At 37.1% G+C, this 24821-nt stretch overlaps 1 protein-coding gene across 1 annotated transcript in view; it reads left to right on the top strand.

Annotated features, from left to right (window-relative positions):
• The window catches only part of LOC113060060 (plectin-like), a 52532-nt gene that overhangs the window by 6656 nt on the left and 21055 nt on the right, over positions 1–24821 (top strand). Inside the window, exons 3-26 of the mRNA XM_026228868.1 lie at positions 3266–3355; positions 5040–5117; positions 5379–5471; positions 7126–7292; positions 9851–9966; positions 10093–10199; positions 11587–11706; positions 13198–13293; positions 13464–13591; positions 15359–15452; positions 15547–15701; positions 15870–16188; positions 17604–17681; positions 17757–17918; positions 18069–18173; positions 18282–18377; positions 18502–18627; positions 19574–19726; positions 19798–19952; positions 21446–21572; positions 22007–22190; positions 22877–23034; positions 24235–24410; positions 24557–24695. Of these exons, the coding sequence (XP_026084653.1) occupies positions 3266–3355; positions 5040–5117; positions 5379–5471; positions 7126–7292; positions 9851–9966; positions 10093–10199; positions 11587–11706; positions 13198–13293; positions 13464–13591; positions 15359–15452; positions 15547–15701; positions 15870–16188; positions 17604–17681; positions 17757–17918; positions 18069–18173; positions 18282–18377; positions 18502–18627; positions 19574–19726; positions 19798–19952; positions 21446–21572; positions 22007–22190; positions 22877–23034; positions 24235–24410; positions 24557–24695 (3222 nt within the window). The remainder of the gene's footprint in view (positions 1–3265; positions 3356–5039; positions 5118–5378; positions 5472–7125; positions 7293–9850; positions 9967–10092; positions 10200–11586; positions 11707–13197; positions 13294–13463; positions 13592–15358; positions 15453–15546; positions 15702–15869; positions 16189–17603; positions 17682–17756; positions 17919–18068; positions 18174–18281; positions 18378–18501; positions 18628–19573; positions 19727–19797; positions 19953–21445; positions 21573–22006; positions 22191–22876; positions 23035–24234; positions 24411–24556; positions 24696–24821) is intronic.

Raw genomic sequence — 24821 nt, 5'->3', positions numbered from 1 at the left:
ATAGAGTAGATGCGTGTGTGAGGTTATAGAGTAGATGCGTGTGTGAGGTTATAGAGTAGATGCGTGTGTGAGGTTATAGAGTAGATGCGTGTGTGAGGTTATAGAGTAGATGCGTGTGTGAGGTTATAGAGTAGATGCGTGTGTGAGGTTATAGAGTAGATGCGTGTGTGAGGTTATAGAGTAGATGCGTGTGTGAGGTTATAGAGTAGATGCGTGTGTGAGGTTATAGAGTAGATGCGTGTGTGAGGTTATAGAGTAGATGCGTGTGTGTGAGGTTATAGAGTAGATGCGTGTGTGAGGTTATAGAGTAGATGCGTGTGTGAGGTTATAGAGTAGATGCGTGTGTGAGGTTATAGAGTAGATGCGTGTGTGAGGTTATAGAGTAGATGCGTGTGTGAGGTTATAGAGTAGATGCGTGTGTGAGGTTATAGAGTAGATGCGTGTGTGAGGTTATAGAGTAGATGCGTGTGTGAGGTTATAGAGTAGATGTGTGTGTGTGAGGTTATAGAGTAGATGCGTGTGTGAGGTTATAGAATAGATGCGTGTGTGAGGTTATAGAATAGATGTGTGTGTGTGAGGTTATAGAGTAGATGCGTGTGTGAGGTTATAGAATAGATGCGTGTGTGAGGTTATAGAATAGATGTGTGTGTGTGAGGTTATAGAGTAGATGCGTGTGTGAGGTTATAGAATAGATGTGTGTGTGTGAGGTTATAGAGTAGATGCGTGTGTGAGGTTATAGAATAGATGCGTGTGTGAGGTTATAGAATAGATGTGTGTGTGTGAGGTTATAGAGTAGATGCGTGTGTGAGGTTATAGAGTAGATGCGTGTGTGAGGTTATAGAATAGATGTGTGTGTGTGAGGTTATAGAGTAGATGCGTGTGTGAGGTTATAGAATAGATGCGTGTGTGAGGTTATAGAGTAGATGCGTGTGTGAGGTTATAGAGTAGATGCGTGTGTGAGGTTATAGAGTAGATGCGTGTGTGAGGTTATAGAGTAGATGCGTGTGTGAGGTTATAGAGTAGATGCGTGTGTGAGGTTATAGAGTAGATGCGTGTGTGAGGTTATAGAGTAGATGCGTGTGTGAGGTTATAGAGTAGATGCGTGTGTGAGGTTATAGAGTAGATGCGTGTGTGAGGTTGTGAGGTTATAGAGTAGATGTGTGTGTGAGGTTATAGAATAGATGTGTGTGTGAGGTTGTGTGGCTGTGTTCATCATATTTAATGCATCACCAGAGACCTCTAGTGGCTCAATATGAGCTCTGCTTCGTAATAAATGTAATAGCAATACTGAACATTTTATATCATATTGATAGTTGTAAAAAGTTATGTTTTCAAGATGGAAAAGAGCATCTATTTACTCACCCTCATTCTTTGATATTTATTTTTCTGTAGAAGTTTTCAGTCATATACGTAACTGATGTAATTCCAGCATCAGTTTTTAAATCACACTAATCTTACTGTTGTCCTTCATCATTCAACTTTCCCTTCTTTCTTCCATCTCTAATCATTGTAACTCCATTCATCCGTCTGCTGTTCTCTCCTCGTCCTCCAGCACCGGAGAGCTGAGGTAGGTTCCTCTGTCAGCGTGTCCCAGCATGCTCTGCTCTCTCACACACACGTTCAGTCCTCCTGTCCTCCCGAGGCTCTTCTGTTGTCACATGATGCTCACAGCTTGAAAAATGACTCATTAGTTGCCATTCGTTTTAGTCTTTAGGCATTGCTGTGTTCCACTTTTAGTAAAACAAAAACAGTTGATCCTAAAATCCTGTCATCATTCATTCACCTGTCATGTTGTTCCAAACCCATATGCAGTTATTTTTTCATACATTACCATGACTGTCACAACAAAAACATTATAACCTTATCATAAACTATTATTTTCCATTAGATGTTTAAACTTCTGTGTCACATTTGACACAATGCAGTTTGCCGTACATTTTTGATTTCAGGATTTCAGCAGATAATCTTTGAAGAAATGTAGCTCTTTTCAACTTCTGGAGTACTTATATATATATATATACACTTTTTTGTTATTTTGTCCTTCCTGAAACTTGAAAGATTTGATTGCAATTATAGTAAAAAAAAAAATTATAATAATAACTAAAACAAAACAAACAAAAAAAATGTTACTTGAAATAAAATAAAGGTAATGAAAATTAATAAAAAAAACATTTTATTTCAGCTATATTTCACAACATTTGTAATTTTAACACAAATGTACTAAAATAGCTAAATAAACGTATAAATAAAAAAATAATAAAAACTTAATAGACATATTAAAAAACTAAAATAGCAAACAACAAAATTAATAAAACTAGAACTAAAATGACAGAAAATAAATAATCCAGTCTAAATCAAAATATGAACAAAACCTGCAATATACATCAATGATACTGAAATAACACTAGCAACGTGAGGGTGGATAAATGATCACAGAACTGACACTTTTAGGATTTTCAAGCGAGCTGCTGAGAGCTGAGTGTCTTATGATATAAACCAGAGGAAGCCCAGTCTGTCTGTCATCCACCGTGAATCTGTATATGTTTTTATAATCGAAGCAGAGAATCTTTTTTATAAAGCAGCTGTACCGTGGTTGAGTGGCTGATTTAGAAAAGCTTCAGAATTAAATGTGAACTTTGTCACAGATTGTTTTAGTGGTGAGGCAGGTGAGCCATGCGTCTCTCTGTCCTGTACTCACGGAGCAAAACACAAATCAATCTCTTTGAATTCAGGGTCCCGCTCTTAACAAGAGACACACATACTTGTGTTTATGTCCGTTGTATTTTTGGAGACTGGCCTCACCTTTCACTTTACTTGAATGGAAGAAAACAACTAGCTCTGCCTTTCTGCCTAACATCTAACATCTGTGTTTCATGTGAAGGAAAAATATATTCATATACGTGAGGATGGGTGAATTATGACAAAATGCCGTCAATAAAATATAAGAAAGTGGAAATTCTAGCTGTGTGTTTTAGTCCTCCAAACGAATCATGTGCAAACCTGCAGCCAATATCATTGGTCATCTAAATCATGCATTAAGAGTTCAGCGGTCAGAACAATCATGACTGAATCTGATCGCATTGAGCAGTAATCAAGAGAGCTACAAACACAATATGATGCTTAGGATTAGCGTTGTAAGTTAAGTAAGTCAGCATTGTGGTTGAGGAATGAAATCTTGAGATTTGGGTTTGCGCTCACATATTCTAGGTGGTTGTTTTCTTTCTGCAGGGGTGATGAACTGATCTTTGTTTGTTTTTTCTCTCAGACCCAGCGTCATGTGAATGACCTGTATGAAGATCTCAGAGATGGACATAACCTGATCTCCCTTCTGGAGGTCCTCTCCGGAGAGACGCTGGTGAGTGTCGCCCAAATCCAAAGTCCTGATCCAGACCTCCAGGTCAAACACCCCACCGGCTTCATATTCAATGTTTGGATGAATCACACCCAAAACACTGGGTTCAGATATTCCTGACAAATTCTTGACATCTCTCCATCAAACTGCTTGATCTGTTGGCTGTAGCTCAGACATTAACGTCACTCTCTGGCTTTTCTTTTGAATCGGTGTGGCGCCTCCTTGACTCTTTCTGTACCTTTCATTCCACCTTCCTTTGACCCTGACCCACCGTCTCTTTCCTGACCTTTGCCCTTTGACTTCTGTCTGCTCTCTTTGCACTTCTCTTGTCAAGCCGAGGGAGCGGGACGTTGTGCGGAGCGTGCGGTTGGTGAGTGATGCAGATGCTTCATTGGCATGGGTCACTCACTGTGGCTGTCCTGCGCATGATGTCACGTCCGCCACTAGTCTTGTTTTCATTTGTTTGCTGACTTACTTTGATGCTATGTCTCAAGATTATAACATGCTAGGTATCTCAGCTGATTAAAGTAATAAGGGTAATTATTCAGCAGGTTGGTAGATAAATGTTGAGAGACTTCATTAAGAATTCTAAATTTAGGGACTTTTATTTTGAAAAACGAATTACATTAGCATTAGCCTACATTAGCTGTTTCATTTACTCATATTCAACAGTCAACGGCTAAATATTGACATTTTTATAAATAAACCTATGTTGTGTAAAACAGCATTACTTTCTTAATAAAGCATGTTTTTGCTTCTATCTTTTATTTCGAGATTTGACTGTTGTGAATAACATTGCAGTAGCCCTGTTTCATTCTTACTTGGTTCTGCTTGCACATGACTGACGCTGTTTCTCTTTATGACACCATCTATCTGAACCTCGTCATGGTTTGGGTGTGTGACCGATACAGCGAATGAATGAAATCTAAGTGACTGCCAAATAAATCCACATTCATTTTGAAGCAATATATGTAGAATTGAATATAAGTGTAGAGCAAAGTGTTTGTGCAAGACATGCTTTTTTAAGTTAAAGTTGTTCTGGTCATAAAAACATGTTGGAGCGTGTTTGGCGAATCAGATGTCTTGAGTTATTTCCTATAATATATAAATATATATATATATATATATATATATATATCTGCATTCAGCAGTATTTAGCATTCATCCACAATATTATACCATGTTAAATCCACAAGACCATCAATTCTGTCAAATAGTCTTGAAGACCCCATGAAATGACTCAGTGTGCATTTTATAATTTCTTTAATTGCATTATCTGTGTTGACACATATTTCCTACTGAAACAGGAAGTTGGGGCGTGGCCTATCACAGCAGGTATTATTTGTAGCGGATGAGCTCATTCTTGTGTGGAGCTAATTGGATTTGTTGTTCATGTTCATGAATCAGAAAATAAAAACAGGATTTTAAATGCAGATTTAGTTTTTCTGTCACCCAGCATACAGATGTGCTCAATGCTAACAGACATGGACTAAAAACCCCCAAAACACAACGTTTAGATTTCATTGGGTCTTTGATGTCTTTTCTTAGCGTGCTCATAAAGGTCATCTTGTTTTTCATTCTTCCTTCCATTAGACCAGCTTCTCTGGGCACTCAAGGACACGTCTCAGTCTCATCCTTCCTGTCAACAATGTCATGTGTCTCATTGACTCTGTGTCTGTCTCCACAGCCTCGTGAGAGAGGACGCATGCGATTCCACAAACTGCAGAATGTGCAGATAGCACTGGATTTCCTCAGACACCGGCAGGTACGAGAACATCTCAATTTAGCAGATTGTCCTAGCTGCTCCCTTACATAAAGTATTAGTTAATTGAGACCATATTCTAGTCACAGCAAAACTGACCATCAAAGAATTGTAAAAGCCCATTTGCATCATCAGTTCTAGTAACCATTCACTTTCATGGTGTGGAAAAGAGCAACATGAGTATTTTGCTTTAAATGCATCCTTGAGTGTCATTTCAATTCATCATGAACTCAAATGTGAAATGCTCTTCTCTGTAAATCACAGGTGAAGCTGGTGAACATCAGGAACGATGACATTGCCGACGGGAACCCAAAGCTGACACTGGGTCTCATATGGACCATCATCCTCCACTTCCAGGTCTCCTGTTCTGTCAGTGTTGAGTTCCCACACCATTTACCTCCTCCTCCTCCCCTGGGCTTCAAATCAGTCTGATTAATCACTGATTCAGTTGATTCTTTGGGTCATACTGATTTTATGATTTCCAATCAAACCTCAACGGGGTCAATAGTTTTTTTGCTTCAAACCAGTATCTGCCTCATGCAAATAAAATGTTGTTGTTTTAATTCCTACTTTAATCAGGAATATCCATTATGATCTGACCACAACAGTCTTAGTATGTGAAAACGAAGCAGTTTGTTTGATTCTCTTGACGAATCTGTGCAGTGTCTCAGGCGCCATGAGCAATTGAGAGTCTTTGAGCTAATCTAATTTCATAATCTAATATTCAGGATGGTTTGTAGATCTAAATTACGTGAATCTGTTGTTCAAGGTGTTCAATTACAATCACACTCAGTCACAATACAGCTGCCAGGAGACTGACACAAATTCAGCCGATTGTGCTTCTTGAGTATGTTCTTCACGCGTTTTAGGGAATTTAATTTTCTTGGATTGACAAAATAGGTTGGCAGGACTTCTGGTTCGTACAGCAGAAGTAGAGAGGTTTGTGTAGAGGTGTGGTGTATGGACTCCTGCCCAATTCCTCAAGAAATAAAAGAGGTATGGAGGTAGCCTGACCAAGAAGAGAATCACATGCGCAGGGATTTACTGAAGACGATGCAAACATTCTGCTTAAAGATTATTGTGCTAAAATATTACATTAAACATTAAACAATATCTAATGATTTCTTATTAACATAGAGGGCATTTAAAAATAAGTATAGAAAAGCAGCATATTTAAAATATGTTAATTTCCTTAAAGTTAAGTTTAAATATCACATTTGGTCACCATAATTTGTTAAAATTGAAGCCTTAAAACTGTTTGTCATTGTGAAAGCGTTATCAAAATAGCACGGTTTTCAATAAGAAGCTACTTTTCTGATGTAATATTGTAGCAAGAATAAGTGCACTGTTTTCAGTGGCATGTTTTATCGCACATGCACATTTACAAAACTGAAAAGAAAATTCAAACACACTCTTCTAGTCTGAGTTTGTTGTCTGACATTTATTTTAGTCAACTGAATTATTCAGACGGTTTGTTTTGTAAATGGGTCATTGAAACCAAATTGTCAGATTCTCTCAATGTTGCCAGAAATATAGTTTTTGTCTGTTTTTTTTTTATTTTTTTTATCTAGTCTAATGCTTGTTTTATTAACTAGACTTAGACTAAAAATGCACAATGTTTCCAAGTTTTTCTGTTTTAGCTCTTTGTTGTTTTTGTGGCAGATACTGTTGTTTAAATGCTTCAAATTGAGCTTATGGCTCGGCAAGTTAAATGTACAGCTTACCCAAACACTCGCTGTAAACCAATGCCCAAACTGATTGGGTTTGCCTTTAATGAACTGCATGAACTGTTTTCTACAGTTATTCATGGATTAAGTATAATAACCGGCCTCAGAGGGGTCCTAGGAGGTCAATGGTAATCATTGGGGCTGAATTGTTATTGTAGTGCATGACTATAATTTTTGTGTAAAATCAACCAGTTTAATTAATTATTGATTTGCATATGATAAACATAAGGCTGCTGCTGCCACTTGTTATTAAATCCATGCAACTCATTTTTGTGGGCTGGTAGATTTCAGATATCCAGGTGAACGGTCAGTCAGATGATATGTCAGCGAAGGAGAAGCTGCTCCTCTGGTCTCAGCGGATGGTGGATGGTTACTCCGGTGTCCGCTGCGATAACTTCACCACCAGCTGGAGGGACGGAAAGCTCTTCAACGCTGTTATACACAAACACGAGTAAGTGCCTCTGTAACACATCTCAAGATCGGGGTTTGGCTAAAGTAGTGGATGTCGCTGGTGCATTGTTACAGAATTATTATTTTTTGGGGGGTGTTTCTTGATATTTCCTTCAAATATTTATCATTAGTCTCAGAGGTTCTCAAAATTACCTCCACTCTCGATCAAACTTGTCCTTGATGCCATGGAGTAAAGTCTTCTGATCTGAATTCAGCACATCTTTTTGTGTAAAACAATGCTCTGAGCACCGATGAGTCAAATCAGTGCTTATTCTCACAGTCTTCTAGAGTTTAATCAGCCTTTGAAGTTCAACATTTCAAAGGACTTGTAATGCACATTATAATGCATCATATTATCTCAGAAATAATTGTAACCACAGTTATAATACATTATCTGTTCATTGTTACCCCTATAATGCATTAAAGAACAAGAAAAACAGACATATTATAATGCATTTTAACTTTGGTTGCAGTTATTTTTGAAAAGATATAATGCATTACAATGTATGTTATTAATACTTTTATAATACATTATACATAAAGCCTTTTATTTTTTGATGAATACCAAAAGAGATATAATGCAGAGGTTCTGAGCTGCTCTTGTATATACAGTATAATGGTGATGAATGGGCTCCTGAGCTCAAGAAACAGTTATGAGATATACTAGATGTGCCTTGACACTGCATTTTCAAGTGTATGCAAATGTAAAAGAGATTTGAGAAATACAGCAGAGGACAACTAGATAAACAAAAGTTTGTCCAGACAAACTTTATGTTGGCTTGAGAAAGCCTCATTAGAAAGTATATAAATTAAAGTCAGGATGTTTTAAGTAAAAAGCAGTAAAGGTCAATTAGTAGCAGTTTTAAAAGCTTACATATATTAATGTAATTTTGAAGAAGTTGTAGGGACTACTTTATATGAGCATCAGTTAAAAAAATGACACAGGTTTTTTTATTAAATGGTAGACAACTGTTCACACATGCCACACAGATCCAGGCTTAATGAAAGCAGGTTTTCTATAATGAGGGTGTGTTCTGTATGCAGACGCGAGGACAAAAGAGAGCAGGAAGAGATTGAATAAGAAAACAGTCTTAGATGAAATGTACAATGAAGGCTGAAAGATAAATAGTGTGAGGTGTGGTGCCTGTCGGAGTGGAGACTCCCCGCAGGGCAGCTTTTCTGAAACGTTAACATGTACCTGCAAAACATGGGAACGCCCGACTGACCCTGACATGAAGAGAGAGGATTTGATGCTTTTGTCAGCCAGGAACACCCATCGGATCTGCCTCCTTTCAGAAATGAGGAAGAGGCTCTTACAGGCACCACACTGCAAGTACAGTTTGATTTCTTTTTTGGAGCTCTCTGAAAACAAATGGATTTCAGAAACTGAAGCGTGACTAATACCATGCAGAGGAGTTATTAATATTTGGAAATTCAATATAGTTGTATAATTGGAATTGCACATTTTGGGCCACGATGTTGCTCAACATGAAGAGGCGTCTGTCCTTTAAGAAGCGTCGCACCGGCTCCAGCAGCACCATGGCTTCTGCGAGTGACGTGGAGGACCGTGTGGTCATGCTGTGTGAGGATATTCCCTCCGAGGACTCCGGCCGGGGATCCCAGAGTCCAGGCGCTCGCTCCAGCGGAGACTCTCAGACGGGACACGGGCCGGACTGGAGCTCAGTGAGCCATGTACCAGAGAGAGACCTGAGGCAGATCCATGCGGGCTTCAGGACGGATGATCCGAGCATGGTGGAAGACGTTCAGTGCCACGCTGGAGAATCTGATGTCATGCCTTCCAGCATACATTTCTCAGAGATGCCTGGGTGCTTGCTTAATTTCTAACACTTTTTTGTATGTTGCAGAAGCTAAGGGTTGTGATGTTTGAGTCATTTTGATGTTTTAATCATTGTAAGTGTGTAGAAGTGTGTAGAGTTTGTTGGCTCTCTGTTTTTTGGAGCCGCTCCCAGCTCTTGGTATTCATGGCATGTGAGTTATGGCTCCATCCCTCCGGAGACAGATGTTTTTTTGGGATTTATGGAGCAGGTGGTCACCTTACCTGCGTCTCTGAACTCATTATGTCCCTCTACTATTAAGCAACTAGTATAATCTGCAATGTTCAAATCCACTTACTCCAATCATTTAAAATGTTGTCATTCTGATTTCATTATACATATTTTTTGGTAACATTATACAGTAAGGTTTCATTTGTTAACATGAACTAACAAGAAAAATACTTCATTTATTAATCTTTGTTAATTTCAACATTTAGAAATGCATAATTAAAATAAAAAAGTTGTAATGTACCTGAGCCATCATGAACTAATAATGCAGCAAAGTTAACAAAAATGAAAGAATACTGTGACAAATGTATCGCTCGTTGTTAATGTTAGTTAATGCATTAACTAATCTTACCTAATAAGACCTTATTGTAAAATGTACCATTTTTTATGCATTAGATTGCATTTGCAATTCATGTTTTGTTGACTTTTCCAGTGATTTAAACTTTTGACACTTAATATCTTTCACACTTTCTTTCGTTACTCTTGATTTCACCAGGCCCAGGCTCATCGACATGGGGAAGGTGTACCGCCAGTCCAACCTGGAGAACCTGGAACAGGCTTTTTCAGTGGCAGAGAGAGAACTTGGGGTCACACGACTGCTTGACCCAGAGGGTAATGTTAAAGCGCTACAAGCTGATTTTGAAGACAGTTATTAGATATCAACATCCAGTGTTGAAGCGAAATCCTGATTAAATGTATTAGTTCAAAGTTATTAAACTGCAATTCTTTCCATTGCAGATGTGGATGTGCCTCATCCTGATGAGAAGTCCATCATCACCTATGTGTCCTCCCTTTACGACGCTATGCCCCGTGTCCCAGATGTCCAGGACGGCGCCAAAGTCAATGTGAGTTTTTCACTCATTTCAAAATGATGTAATTCCCATTTAACAACCCAGTTCCAGACTCAGCAAATAGGCAGTCAGCAAATAGTCCAGTTAATATGCTGTTGAACCAAATCTAATAAAACTAATGAAGCAGTTTTATGAATGAGGTTTCTTTAGGCTTCCTACCCTTGCTCGTTCCCACTCTCCTGCTGAATAGCATCAGTGTCCAGTCTCTCAGACAATGACAAGATGATCGTCATTTATCAGCACTCATTCCAGACCTCATGATTGTGTTTCATTCGTGCAACACAAAAGAGAAGTTTAGCCGAACGATTGGTTAGAGGTGCGATTACATTTATTGCTGCTCAGAGAAATCTCATGGGGAAAATCCAGTCTTTTTAACAGGAATCCCACAATCTGGGAAAAAGTTCCCCACACAGGTTGTGCTCATGCTTATTCATGCACATTCAGTGCCTTCACCAACAGAAAGATGCTTGGTTTGTAAGTGACTTTTGCTTCATACATCTCTATTAACAGTAGACATTGAATTTTTTTTTTTTTTTTTTTTTTTTTGCATGCAAAAATTTGCTGACATTACCACACTTTAAGATTATTGAACTCCTAAAATGATCTATGATTATATTCCAAGATGTGTAAAACAAAACACTCAAACACCAAAAAAAAGGATTTTTGCAGTCATGAAGAACCATTTTTGGTTCAGTGAACAGCTCCTAAAAGAGCCATTTTTGTTCTTAGTGTAAAGAATTGTTTAAATATTTTTTTAAATAATCTTTTGTGCAATGAAAGTTTCCTTGGATGTTGAAGTTTCGAACCATCAGTGTCAATAAAGGACCTTTATTTTAAACAGTGTAAAATAAAGTGTTTAGAAAAAGCACAGAATTAAATTATTAACATTTTTTCTTCACAAATTAATTTGCTTGCATTCAAATATGGTGAACTGAGACCCTTTTTGACCCTCATCAGGTTTTCAAAATGGCAGTAGGCTCCTCTTTCACCTCTTTGCTTGTTTACACCTTAAAGAAGGAGAGAAGGTTTAGGAATATAAACTTGACGAGGTAATAGATGTTGTGTGATCTGGATCTCTGCCATTCACCCTTATATAACAGCATCCAGCTGCTGTCAGACGCAGATTATTTCATTCCTCCTTCACACCATCAGCCTCTGCTATGAGAAGAGAATTAGATGATCTGTGAGCCGTGTCACAAACTATCAATAAACCTGTATCAGCTATTTCTGTACTTTGATTCATCCCTCCCTTCACATGCTGTTAGCAGACAAGGCTCTGATTGAGGACACCTAATTGAGGTAATGTGGTAAGTGACTTAAGTCAAAAGAGCTGTCCTGTTCCTCTCTGAATAGTTTTTGTGTGTTTTGTTCCCGGCTGCAGGAGCTGGAGCTGCACTGGCAGGAGTATTACGAGCTGGTCACCGTTCTTCTGCAGTGGATCAGACATCATGTACTCATCTTCGAGGAGAGGAAGTTTCCCAGCAGCTATGAGGAGATCGAGGTGAGTCTGGGTTGCTGCTAGTTACTCTGTTTGTGTTCAGTTATTGAATGTGATGCATTCTTCATTATCTGTTGTGCTGTGCTGTCTGTGATTGGCACATTGGTTTTGTGTTGAATTATCTGGGTCACTGTCGCTGAAAGGACCAGCTAAGTTGGTCACCAGCATAAGCTGCGATTTGGAGACTACATATAAGTTTTAACTAGTTTAACCAGAAAAAAAACCAAACTGGTCAACCAGCTTCACTAGTTAAGTTTTTCATGTTAGCAGAATGCTTATGCAGATTTAACACTTAGACCAGCACCAAATTAACACTAAATATTATAGCCAGCAGAGAATTTTGAAAAGGTCTAAGCTAGAATTTTATTTTATTTTTTATTTTAAATTTCATGGTTCAGGCAAATATTTGCATTGCAATACTTAGTTAATTTTATTATTTCATTATTATTTATTTGACATGGTATTTCAAAGTGTATTTTACTTTGATTTATTTTATTTTATTTTTTTATATTGCATCAGTGCATTACTGTTTTTGCCTGTAAATTAGATTGTGTCTAGCTTATTAGTTGTATTTAATGAATCTGTTCAAGCAACTCTAAATCACCCTAAATAATATCCTTTTTGTTTTATATATATATATATATATATATATATATATATATATATATATATATATATATATGCATGCATACAGTATATATTGACTTGAAATTGCTTGAATATAGTTTTAAAAATAAAATAAAAATAAAAATAAAACGTAATTAGCTTGTAGCTTGACATTCAATGTAGAAGTTGATCCCATCACTGCCAGTAACATCTGATGGCATGTTACTGGAAGAAACCTTGTTTGCAGAGCATGAGTCATGTCATATGACACTGCATCACGAAGAGCAGTGTTCTGCTTTGAGCTGCTTTGTCTGAGTTTCTATGGCTGTGTCTCATCAATGTGGAGTGGTTTTGTGATGCGTATCATCTTGATCTGAGAGCTGCTAGTTATATTACCAGCTTTGAGCTTATCCTCAGTCATTCCGCGTTATGCTAGAGGAATAACAAAGAGCAGGTGCTTTAGACAAATGCTGACTGAACCATTCAGATCTACCTGCTCAGGGTTATCGAGGGTCACACTGTATCTTGGATACTTTATATTCCAGCATCAATTTATCACCACGCTGTTTTAGTTTATTTTCATTTTGGATTTTGGTATTATTTTGACGTTCTGTTTAAATTTTAATTTTAGCAGAAGTTTTAATAATTTTGTTATGCATTTTGGTCATTTTTATTTCTATTCAATTTTTTTTTTTTGGGGGGGGGGGGGGTGTTAGGTTAACCTACCTTAGTTAGCCTTTGTTAATGTATTGCACTAGCACTATATTAACTAGCACTGAACAATACACAATTCTCACTATTAACTAACTATTAACAATGACTTTTTGTATTGCCCCATGACAGATTTCTGTGTTTATTTATTAATTTGCTTGTTTGCTCGTATTGTAGATTCTGTGGCGTCAGTTCCTGAAATTTAAAGAAACAGAGCTTCCCGCCAAAGAGTCAGACAAGAGCCACTCCAAACACCTGTACCAGTCCTTTGAGGTTGGTACACAGGATCCCAATGTGTTCTGCTACAGTCATGGAGAGTTACACATGTAGCATGAGATGCGAAAATGATTTTAGTTTAGCAGATGGTAAAGTGAGAGAGTTTTAAATCTGTATAATGATTAGTTTCTTCTGTCTTAATGTGTTTTACCATCATTTACCCTCAGAGTGCGGTTCATTCTGGTCAGATCAAGTTTCCTCCCGGTTACCATCCCATTGACCTTGAGAAGGAATGGGGACGTCTACATGTGGCTATTCTGGAGAGGGAGAGACTGCTCCGAATCGAGTTTGAGAGGTGAGGACCACATCACCCCGCAGTCTCAGTTCTGTCATGGCTTTTATTTTGAGGTCATCGTGAATATGTAGTGTGTGTAAAGAAACAACAGCCTGACTAGAATAGAACCAGTCATTAAACGTACAATACAGACCGTTCTAGACTAATGAGAGCTGCGTGAGAATGATATGATGCTACCCATCTCTTCCAGATCTCAGTGTGGTCTTCAGCACTTCAAATTTATGAATTTATTGCATTCAATAGAAAATATCAAAAAGTGACATCCACAGACAGAGCTTTTAATTTTACTCTTCTTCATCTTTTAATCAGCTGGAGTTTTGGTGATTTTTTGTTTTGTTTATCACATTAACTGTGAGCAAGTGATGACACTTTATATCTGTATTTTAATCACTAGATTTATTGTTTAAGAATTGAAAACTGTTGCAACGAAAAACTATGTTTACATATTAATACGTATTAATAGAAAGAAACATTGAAAGAAAACTTTTTGTGGTGATGAAGAATGAAACATTCAACAGTTTTGGTTTGGCTCTGTGTCATTATTACACCATTAATGACAACTCCAGACTTTGAAAAGCTCTTTAACTTTCCTAGTTCTATAGAGAATAAACGATCTGTATTCATCATATAGTGACTTCCAAATAAATGTGTTTCCATCCAGTTTCAGTGAAGCAGTGTACTGTAGCAAATTTACTGTCAGTGTGACCGAATGAGAATGTTGCATTTATATTCTGCATATACTGGTAAAAAAAAAAAGAGTAATGAATGAAAATAGTTAATAATAGTAAATGAAATAGTTATCGATATCCATCATCTTGAAGTAGAGGGAGTTTCATCCAGAACAGGACACGTCCCCTGTCACAAGACAATGCTGGACACGAGTAATGTGCAGCACACAGTTTCTTTATGGACTGGAATGGCTGACCAAGCGCCACAACAACTTCATCCTGGCTCGGGTTTGATCCGTCCGAGTCCCATGACAGGATTAAAACACGAAAAACATGTTTTTTTATGCATTTTTGGGAGATTCTTGCATGCTGTTGGAGTGTAAAAATGGCCTTTTTGACAGATCCGTGTCGTTTAGAGCATTTGCTTCGTTGTGAAAAACAGTGAGTTTCTTGATACATGCATTTTTGTGGCTTGTTTTGTCGATTACTTTAAACCGACTAATTTCCAGGTGATTTTAGGGTAACACTTTATTTTACAGTACGTGTACTAACATGTACTTATAGTGTACTTACAGTGTATTTATCTAAGAAAGTTCTGGTAATACAAGGTAACTACATGGGGTAGGGTTAGGTCTAGGGGTAGGTTCAGGGTTAGTACCTAGTTATTACATAGTTATTGTAATTACTATAATAAGTAAATAGTATGTACATGAGGAACAGGACTGTAAAATAAAGTGCTAACGATTTTAGGGTAACACTTTATTTTAAGGTGTCCCTGTAACAAATATACTTTCTATTATAGTAATAATTAATTATGATTATGCATAATTACATGCATGTAACCCTAATTCAAACCCTAACCATATAGCAAGCACATATCATTCAGTGCTTAAACAATTACAATGTAACTAGGACACCTTAAAATACAGTGTAACAGATTTTAGTTATTTGAAGTCATTTCACAACATTTCTTTCTAATTTCTTTCAAAATGAAAAAAGTTTATGCTTGAAAATGTGCTTCTTTTATTGTTTTGAAAATCCTGTCCCTTCATTTTAAAAAAAAGTAATTGAATTGTCTGCAAACTCTGGTCATTTCCAGGTTAGAGCGTCTCCAGCAGATCATCAGGAAAGTGCAGGTGGAATCAGGCTTGTGTGAAGAACAGCTCAAGCATACCGAGTCCCTGCTGCAGATGGTGAGATATACATCACTCACACAGCTACTACTCGCTCTAACTGTGTAGCTGCTGTATAGACTTTGCATTGTAGTGACTTTGACTTTTGCTGCAGGATATCCGTCTCCTAAATGCCAGGAAACCAGCGCAGCACACGGTTGAGGTGGAGAGGGATCTGGACAAAGCCGACGGCATGATCCGGCTCCTCTTTAACGACGTTCAGCTGCTCAAAGACGGGCGCCACCTGCAGGCAGAGCAGATGTATCGCAGGTGAGTCCGTATAGTGGGAAACCTTCTTCCAGGAGACTTCAGTGCATTAAAAAGGGATATTCCTTTCCCTTTGGAACTACAAGGAATACCATTGGATGAACATCTTTGTCATTCTATAACGTATAATTAATGTAAGCAAACCGAATGACAGCAGTTTTCTTTTCTCAGGGTGTACCACTTACACGAGCGCTTGGTGAACCTGCGCAGCGAATACAACCTGAGGCTCAAGTCCAGCGTCAGCACTGTGTCTCACGTCTCCATCACATCCCAGGAGACTGTGCAGCGCTCACGGCCCGAGCTGGACGAGGTCACCCTGCGTTACGCGCAGGACCTGTTATCCTGGGTGGAGGAGAACCAGCGGCGGATCGATACGGCCGACTGGGGCATCGATCTTCCCTCTGTGGAGTCTCAGCTGGGCAGCCACAGAGGACTTCACCAAACCATCGAGGACTTCAGGGCTAAGATCGAGCGCGCACGGACAGATGAGGTACTTTTATTTGTTTATTTATTTATTTTTTACTCTTAACTACTTTTACTAAAAACGTGTTTGCATATTAAATATGCCACGTATGTCAGAGTGCATAAACTCTGAAGCATATTTTGATGGACTGTGATGTCTTGAACTACACTAGGACTCTTTACTTTTCAGATGAAGTGAAACCAGATTTATATTTTGAATAATGTATAATGTATAATGCATTATAGAATAGGGAACACTAATTCTCTATTAACTACGACTTTTCCCTCAGTAAATCCTAATTTGTTGCTTATTAATAGTTAGTAAGGTAGTTATAATGTTTTGGTATTGGGTATTGTTATAGATGTAGGATAAGGTCAAAAAGCCATTAATTTGTGCTAATTTAGTACTAATAAATGGCTAATATTTTTGTAATATGCTTGCTAATAAACAACAAGTTAAGAGATCAAGTGATAAAGTGTTCCCAAAAGTAGTAATACATTAATTATGCCTAGTAATACAGCTTATAATGCATTGTATGATCAATTGTAACCTCAGTTAATACATTATAACACTTAGCAATTCATTGTTACACTATGCCTTTTCTTTTCTTTTTTATTAATGCCTTTTTAATTTGGTTGTAATTCTTAACAGACAATATATAATGTATTACCACAAACATTATGTATAAGTATAATGCATTATAGCCTTTATTAATTACCCCTTTATAATGCATTATACATAAATGCTGAAAATTGAAATTGTTATATTTTGTCATTGATTAAACCTGTTTTTATATGCCTTTTTTATTGTTGTCTTATAAAGTTAAAAGCTGTTTATTTATTTCTTTACTTTTTCTATTTCTCACTTGTTTCTCACCATGAATATGCTTAATAATCTTTAAATAAACCATTAATCATACGCTATGTTACATTAGCCAGAATTACACTCCTTTCTCTCAAACATATTTTTAATTTCCCCACTAAGCATTTCTTTAAAATAAATTGATGTGAATTATTAACTCAAATTAATTAACAATTATACTGTTAAGTATATCCAACTTTACCCACATACATTTTTTATTATATCATGTAACTATATTATCAATGTAAAGTTGGATATATAAATATATGCACTTCTACCCACATATGCACAGTGTACTCATGTAAAGCAGTTATACTGCTTCATAGATTATTTTAAAAGCTTGATTGTTTATATTGACCTGTAATGCAAACGATATTGTCGGCCAGATTTAATCTGCTAAATGCAATGATATAGGCCCATATACATTCAGAATGATAACTCCATAGATAAATAGAATAATAATTACAATATCACCATTGGATGCTAATGTTCTGGCACTTTAAATGCTTAAATTAAGAAATGGATATTTTTACCTTCTAAGATGGTCTCTTGTGACATCTCTCCCTGCTCGTGTGTTTCAGAGCCAGCTCTCTCCTCTTAGTAAAGGCACATACAGAGACTATCTGGGCAAACTGGATCTGCAGTACAACAGACTGCTGGTGAGTGTCTAAACCGGTGACTGTTATAAACCACTAGGCCTTGCAGTGTCAGCACACATCTCTCTTCTTCTCTAGAACTCCTCCAAGTCCCGTCTGAGAAACCTGGACCAGCTGTATAACTTCGTCAGCGCCGCCACCAAGGAACTGATGTGGCTCAATGACAAAGAGGAAGAGGAGATCAACTACGACTGGAGCGAGCGCAACACCAATATGACTGCGAAGAAAGAGAACTACTCCGTAAGTGCAGAGCGTTTTATAATCCTGACGCTCTGCTTAGAGTTGGGGTCTTCCTGTAACTGGTTAATAAACAGACTGCTGCAAGACCAGGTGTAAATGGAGAATGTTGTACAGTTTGGATTGTTCTTCATGGTTTGATTAAATCCTCAGGGACTCATGCGAGAACTGGAACTTAGAGAGAAGAAAATCAACGACATCCAGGCCACTGGAGACAGACTGATCAAAGACGGACATCCGGGCAAGAAGACTGTCGAGGTACAGACTCAACTATTAACGTTTTGAAAGAAGACACTCACCAAGACTGCGTTTATTTGATGTGAACATGTTGTAAGTGTTACGTGTGTGCCGTGTTGTGCTCTTCAGGCCTTCACCGCAGCTCTGCAGACGCAGTGGAGCTGGATCCTCCAGGTGTGCTGTTGCATTGAAACTCATCTCAGAGAAAACACTGCATACTTCCAGGTACAGCATCATCAGATGCCTGTCTGATATAGTGTGATAACCATGTTTCAGATCGTTGTGGGTCAATCGTGCAGTGTGTAAGCAGTATTCTTCTCTTTCTCCTCCTGTCCTGTTTTACCCGTAGTTCTTCGCTGATGTGAGAGACGCTGAGGAGAGGATGAAGAAGATGCAGGAGACCATGAAGAAGAAGTACATGTGTGACCGCAGCACCACTTCCACTCGACTGGAGGATCTACTGCAGGACGCTGTTGTGAGTCTGCCTTTCATTGTCAGTGCAAGCGTACAGTTATTAGTAGAGATTGCTTACTACAAACATCTCCTGTAACACTGCAGCACTGATGGCACAGTATTCTAGCATGAGTTAGGAAATAAATCGAATTGTACATTTTCGGATAAAAATTGTGATTTAAAATGCAAAAAAAAATAAAAATAATAATAATAATAATAATACAGATTTGCTGTGTTTGTTTGTAGGGGTATACAGTCTTGCCAACATTTTGTGAATATATGTAAATATGGCTATAAATAATAATAATAATAAATTATTAATTAATAAATAAATAAATATATTTTTACAAAATAAGAAATATTACTGTTGTAATATTTCATTAAATTAAAAATCAAGTATTTATGAAAAAATAAAATAATAATACAATTTAGTGAATCAAAATAAGAAGTATTATTATTGTAATATTTAATAATAAAAAATAGTATTTAAGAAAAGTATAGTTATTATTATAATAATAATTATTATTATATTACAAAAAAAAAATTAAAAACAAAAAGACTGAATCAAACAAAATAAGAAATAATAATATTGTAATATTTTACTAGAATAAAAATGAGTATGTAACAAAAATGCATAATGTAATATATTAATATGTTTATTTGACAACACACCTGTAGTATTATGTTGTCTTAATTTCTTTGTTTTCAAACGTTAAACCATCATACTTGTATTTTAATGGAAAACTTGTATTTTAATGAGCCCTTAAAGCTCACCTTTTGTTGATAAACTTATTTTAAAATTTAACAATAACTATTAAGGTACGATCACTTGAGTCTTAGAAAAATAGAAGGATATTTTGACTGTTTCTTGAATGCAGTGCTATATAAAACATTTCTTATAACGCTATATAAAGAAAAAAGTCAAATGAATGAGCCGCTTTAAGCTAACTAAGTGAGTTTGACCACAGGAGGAAAGAGAGCAGCTGAACGAGTTCAAGTCTGACATCGCTGGCCTGAACAAGAGAGCCAAGTCCATCGTCCAGCTGAAGCCGCGGGACCCCACCAGCCCCTCCAGAGGAAAGCTGCCCGTCCAAGCTGTGTGTGACTTCAAACAGATGGAGGTAGAGTCCGTCCCCGTGGCTCTGTCTTCTGTGCTTGTGCTGCATGCTCAAACCCCTGTGTCCTCTGACAGATCACCATGCACAAGGGCGACGAGTGCGCGCTCATCAATAACTCCCAGCCCTCCAGGTGGAAGGTCCTGAACCGCTCGGGGAACGAGGCCGTGGTGCCGTCCATCTGCTTCCTGGTGCCGCCCGTCAACAAGGAGGCTGTGGAGAGCGTGTCCAGGTGCGTTACACACACTACACTTTAAAGACATTGATTTCTGAACACACACTGCTGCTGACTGCCTTCCACTCTCGTCTATACACTATTACAGGATCACACAATGCTTTGAGTTCCATTTACATTTTATGTTTTGCCATTTTTTTTATAAAGTTTAGGGGTAACACTTTAGAATAAGGTTCCATTAGTTAATGTTAGTTAATGTATTAATTAACATGAACAAACAATGAATAATACATTTATTACTGTATTTATTCATCTTCGTTAATGTTAGTTAATAAAAATACAGTTATTCATTGTTAGTTCATGGCAATTCACAGTGCATTAACTAATGTTAACAAGCACAACTTTTGATTTAAATAATGCATTAGTAAATATCAAGTTTTAGTAATTTTGCTTTTTTGTTATTTATTTTTATGTATTTGTTATTATTGTTTTTCGTTTTTTATGCATATATAGTATTTTTTTGTTTATCTAGTTCAAGTTTAATTATACAAATATGAGAAATTTTTAGCATTTCTGTTTTCAAGTTTAGTCATTTTGTTCTGTGTTTTTATTATTTTCATTTGTGTTTTTTATTGGTCTAGATAGTATTTATTAGTTTTAGTTTTGATTTTTTTCAGTTTAATGTGTTAAAAAAACTTAAATTTACCGTATTTTTCGGACTATAAGTCGCACCTTAGTGTAAGTCACAACAGTCCAAAAATACGTCATGATGAGGAAAAAAACATATATAAGTCTCACTGGACTATAAGTCGCATTTATTTAGAACCAAGAACCAAGAGAAAACATTACCGTCTCCAGCCACGAGAGGGCACTATATGCTGCTCAGTGTAGACTTCAGGAGAACTGAGCTGTGTAGAGCGCCCTCTGGCGGCTGGAGATGGTAATGTTTTCTCTTGGTTCATTTCTCTCGGTTCATGTCAAATTAATTTTGATAAGTCGCACATGACTATAAGTCGCAGGACCAGCCAAACTATGAAAAAAAGTGTGACTTATAGTCCGGAAAATACGGTAAAGTAAAAATGTTAAATGTTGCCTTGGCAACGAGCTGGAATTAAAAACTACTACAAGATACTATTATAACTTTTTAATAGCTTTTTGTTTTCTGGTTTCTGTCATTTTTTTTTATGTAGTTTTAGTAATTGTGTTGTTTTTTCATCTTTTTTTGTAATGTCTAATATTTTAATTAAGTTGTAGTTATTTTAGTACAAGTTAAACTAAAAAAAGACTGTTGTTTTGACAACTAGCTGAAATAAAATACTTTTAAGTTTTTTTTTTTGTTTTTTGTTTTTCAAGTACTGAAATTATTTTCTTATGATTTTAGTTTAAGTTAACGGCTGCGTATATAGAAAGCATCTTTACTAAGATGGCACTGAATGGAAATGCTCTCCATTGGCAGTGAATTCATTAATAACTTGTCTAACAAGACGTGTGTGTCTGTAAAGACTCCCAGATTCTCTTTTGAGGTGTTGTTGTGTGGTTGTTTGTGTCAGTCTGGAGGCCGGTCAGCAGCAGACTCTGGCTCTGTGGCAGAAGCTCCACGCTGACCTCAGGAGTCTGCTCTCCTGGCAGTACCTGATGAAAGACATCCATCTCATCCGCTCCTGGAACATCACCACGGTCCGTTCTACACCTCACTGTTGGCATAAATACACATTTCTGTGGTTTAGTCATTAATTGATGATGTAGCCATTAAGCTGACGAGTCAGTGGTTATAGGAGTGAATGTACTGACTGGTTATTTCACTCTCTCATATGAAAAAGCAAGGAAACAGTAAACACCACCCTGTAACTAATTCAGTAACTTGATTGTTGCAGACCGACCGAGTTATATTTAGGAAACAGATGGTAAACAAGGACAATTGCTTTATTGAATAACAGGGTAGACGTGATTCTGCTGTTTCAACATCTGAGAATGGTTTTGCAACACATTTCAGATGAAAATAAGGTTTTATTGAGATTTCGTCACTGCAATAATCATAGTACTTCAAGAAAAGATGAATAAATCTAACCATTCTGAATGTAAAAGCAGCTAAGAGTCGTCTTATGTTTCAGTTCAAGACGATGAAGTCGGACGAGTACCAGCTGATGCTGAGGAACCTGCAGCTGCACTATCAGGACTTCCTCAAAGACTCCCAGGACTCCAAGCTGTTCGACTCCAGCGATAACCTGCAGGTGGAGAGGGACTACAAGGAGACCGTACAGCACTTCGACAGCCTGCTCCGTACCCTGGAGAAAGGTACAGACACCAAGCCCCGACAGAGCCCACTGATGCCATGAAACGCTGAATTTATGTTGTGTAACTGTTGAATTCACGTTTCAGGAGCAGCTGTCAGAGCGCAGGGTGAGTCTTGTGCTCCTGCTGGCCTGATCAGCAGGGTTTGGTTATCACGGACGAGCTGCTCTATAATGGAAAAACATGTTGTGTCAGCTTTTGTCGTCGTCCGTGTCCTGTGCTTTAGCTAATGGCACATCTCTACAGAGTGTGCATGTACTGAAACACTCAACATAGCAGCACAGTAGAGAGGAAAAACACAGCCTGGTCAAACAATGCCTTTCTGAGTCTGTGTGGTTCATATATGGCTGCCATCCACATGGATGAAATATGTGAAATATCTATTTTGCATCATGGTAGTGCATGTTTTTTTTTTTATTTACATACAAAATAATAATAATGCAATGAAATATACTGTACTGTTATATTTTACAGTCCTCAAAATGGGCCTCATTTTCTTTATGCACAGTATTTTTTTTTTTTGCCTTTCAATTTTGGGATGAAATGTGAGCCACTAACACGGAGGAATGTGTGTGACGTGACAGAGTGTCGTGAATGTTGGCTGCAGTGCACCGATAAAGGGAGAGATGAACTGTTGTCTGCCCTTAGTGTTGTTTGAAAGCCATAGTAAGAAATATGTCTCTTCACAGGTGAGCAGGATGAATCCGTATGCAAGACGTACATCACCCAAGTCAAAAGCCTGCGGCTGCAGATCGAAGACTGTGAGTCTCGTACGGTGGCTCGTATCCGGCAGCCTGTGGATAAAGATCCGCTCCGAGACTGCATTCAGAAAACTGGTGAACAGAAAGTACGACACAAAACTCGTTCCTTTTATTTGATCCAGTTAAAACTCTTTTGCAACGGAAGTATGTGTAAACATATTTAAATCATATTTTTAAAATGGGTGAATTTTAAGAACAAATCCGCAAAATCATAAAAATATTTTTTGCTTTGTGACTTTATTTTTTAAGCATGTTTTACTAAGTGTTCTTATTATTGTAATGGATCCAAAAGAAAATTGTCAGCTTAGTTTGTGTTACTGATTGTGATTCTCATTCAATACTTATTACTGTAATACAAAATAAATTAAATAAGAACAACAAATACTAATACAATATGAGATATAAATGAATCAGATTAATGAGATTTTAACCCATTATGGTATTAAAATTTGTGCTTAATGGTCTTGAAAATAATGTCAAAATGTGAAGAAGAAAACTCCAATATATTATGAGTATTTTAGTATACCTAATATGCAGTTATAATATATATATAATATATATTGTTATTAATTTTCTGCTTTTATGTTAAGTTTTGTTAAAATTTTAGTGATTATGTCTGAAGTCTCTGGGGTATATTTGAAGCAATAGACAAAAATACATAGTTTGGGTCCAAATTATCAGTTTTCTTTTATGCCAAAAATTATTTGGATATTAAGTAAAGATCATGTTCCATGAAGATATCTTGTAAATATCCTACCGTAAATATATTATTCATTTGATAAACTTTAAAGGTGATTTTCTCAAGGTTTTTTTTTTTCTTTGCACCCAGATTGCAGAATTTCAAATAGTTGTATTTAGGAAAAACATTGTCCCCCTAACAAACCATACATCAATGAAAAGATGATTTATTCAGCTTTCAATTCTAAAAATTGAGACGTAAGACTGGTTTTGTTGTCCAGGGTCTCATACACACACACACACACACACACATATATATAGATATTAGACATTTTTATTTCAGTTTTTAGTTATTTTAGTACATCAAGTTCAACTGCAAAACATGAAACATTTATTAAAATAAGTTAAATATTGTTTTTGTATTTCATTTTATTTCAGTTAACGTTTATTTTATTTCAAGAAAATTTCAATTTCAGCTTTTTTAAATAGCAGTACCCTGAATATAATTCCTTATTTTCTTCTTTTGATTAGGATGTGATCTATGATTTGACCCTAGTCTTTTTCATATTTAACCGAATGAATCATTGTGTTTTTTCTGCCTCAAACAGAAAGTGCAAATAGAGTTGGAAGGAATTAAGAAGAACCTGGACCGAGTGTCCCAGAAAGCTGAGGAGGTGCTGTCCTCTCCGCAGCAGTCCAGCACTCCGGTCCTGCGCTCAGAGCTGGACATCACCCTGCAGAAGATGGACCAGACCTACAACCTGTCCTCGGTCTACCTGGAGAAGTAAGAGGCAGTATTTGTCTTTGCATGGCACATCCACTGATGCTTGTCATTCATGTTTTGGCTCATATTCATTTGCGTGCATTATTATGTACTAGTAATCTTCAATTAAGCATACGATCAGATCAAGGCAATTCTTTTTTCTGTAGACTTAAGACAATAGAGATTGTGATCCGTAATACACAAGGAGCAGAGGATGTGGTGAAGAAATATGAGAATCGTCTGCGTGAGGTTCACACGGTTCCTACAAACGTCGAGGAGGTGGAGAACTACTGCTCTGAGCTCAAGGTAATATTTAATGTTCACTTACTGATTGAACTGTACCATTTATTTAACATGTAAAACAATATAGTGCTTCTCAACCATAATAATATTCAAATGATCGACATTCCTAGGTTCTGAAAATTTCTGTTT

This window comes from Carassius auratus, chromosome 41, assembly GCF_003368295.1.
Source record: "Carassius auratus strain Wakin chromosome 41, ASM336829v1, whole genome shotgun sequence".
Classification (NCBI taxonomy): Eukaryota; Metazoa; Chordata; class Actinopteri; order Cypriniformes; family Cyprinidae; genus Carassius; species Carassius auratus.
This window is presented reverse-complemented; position numbering and strand designations above follow the sequence as displayed.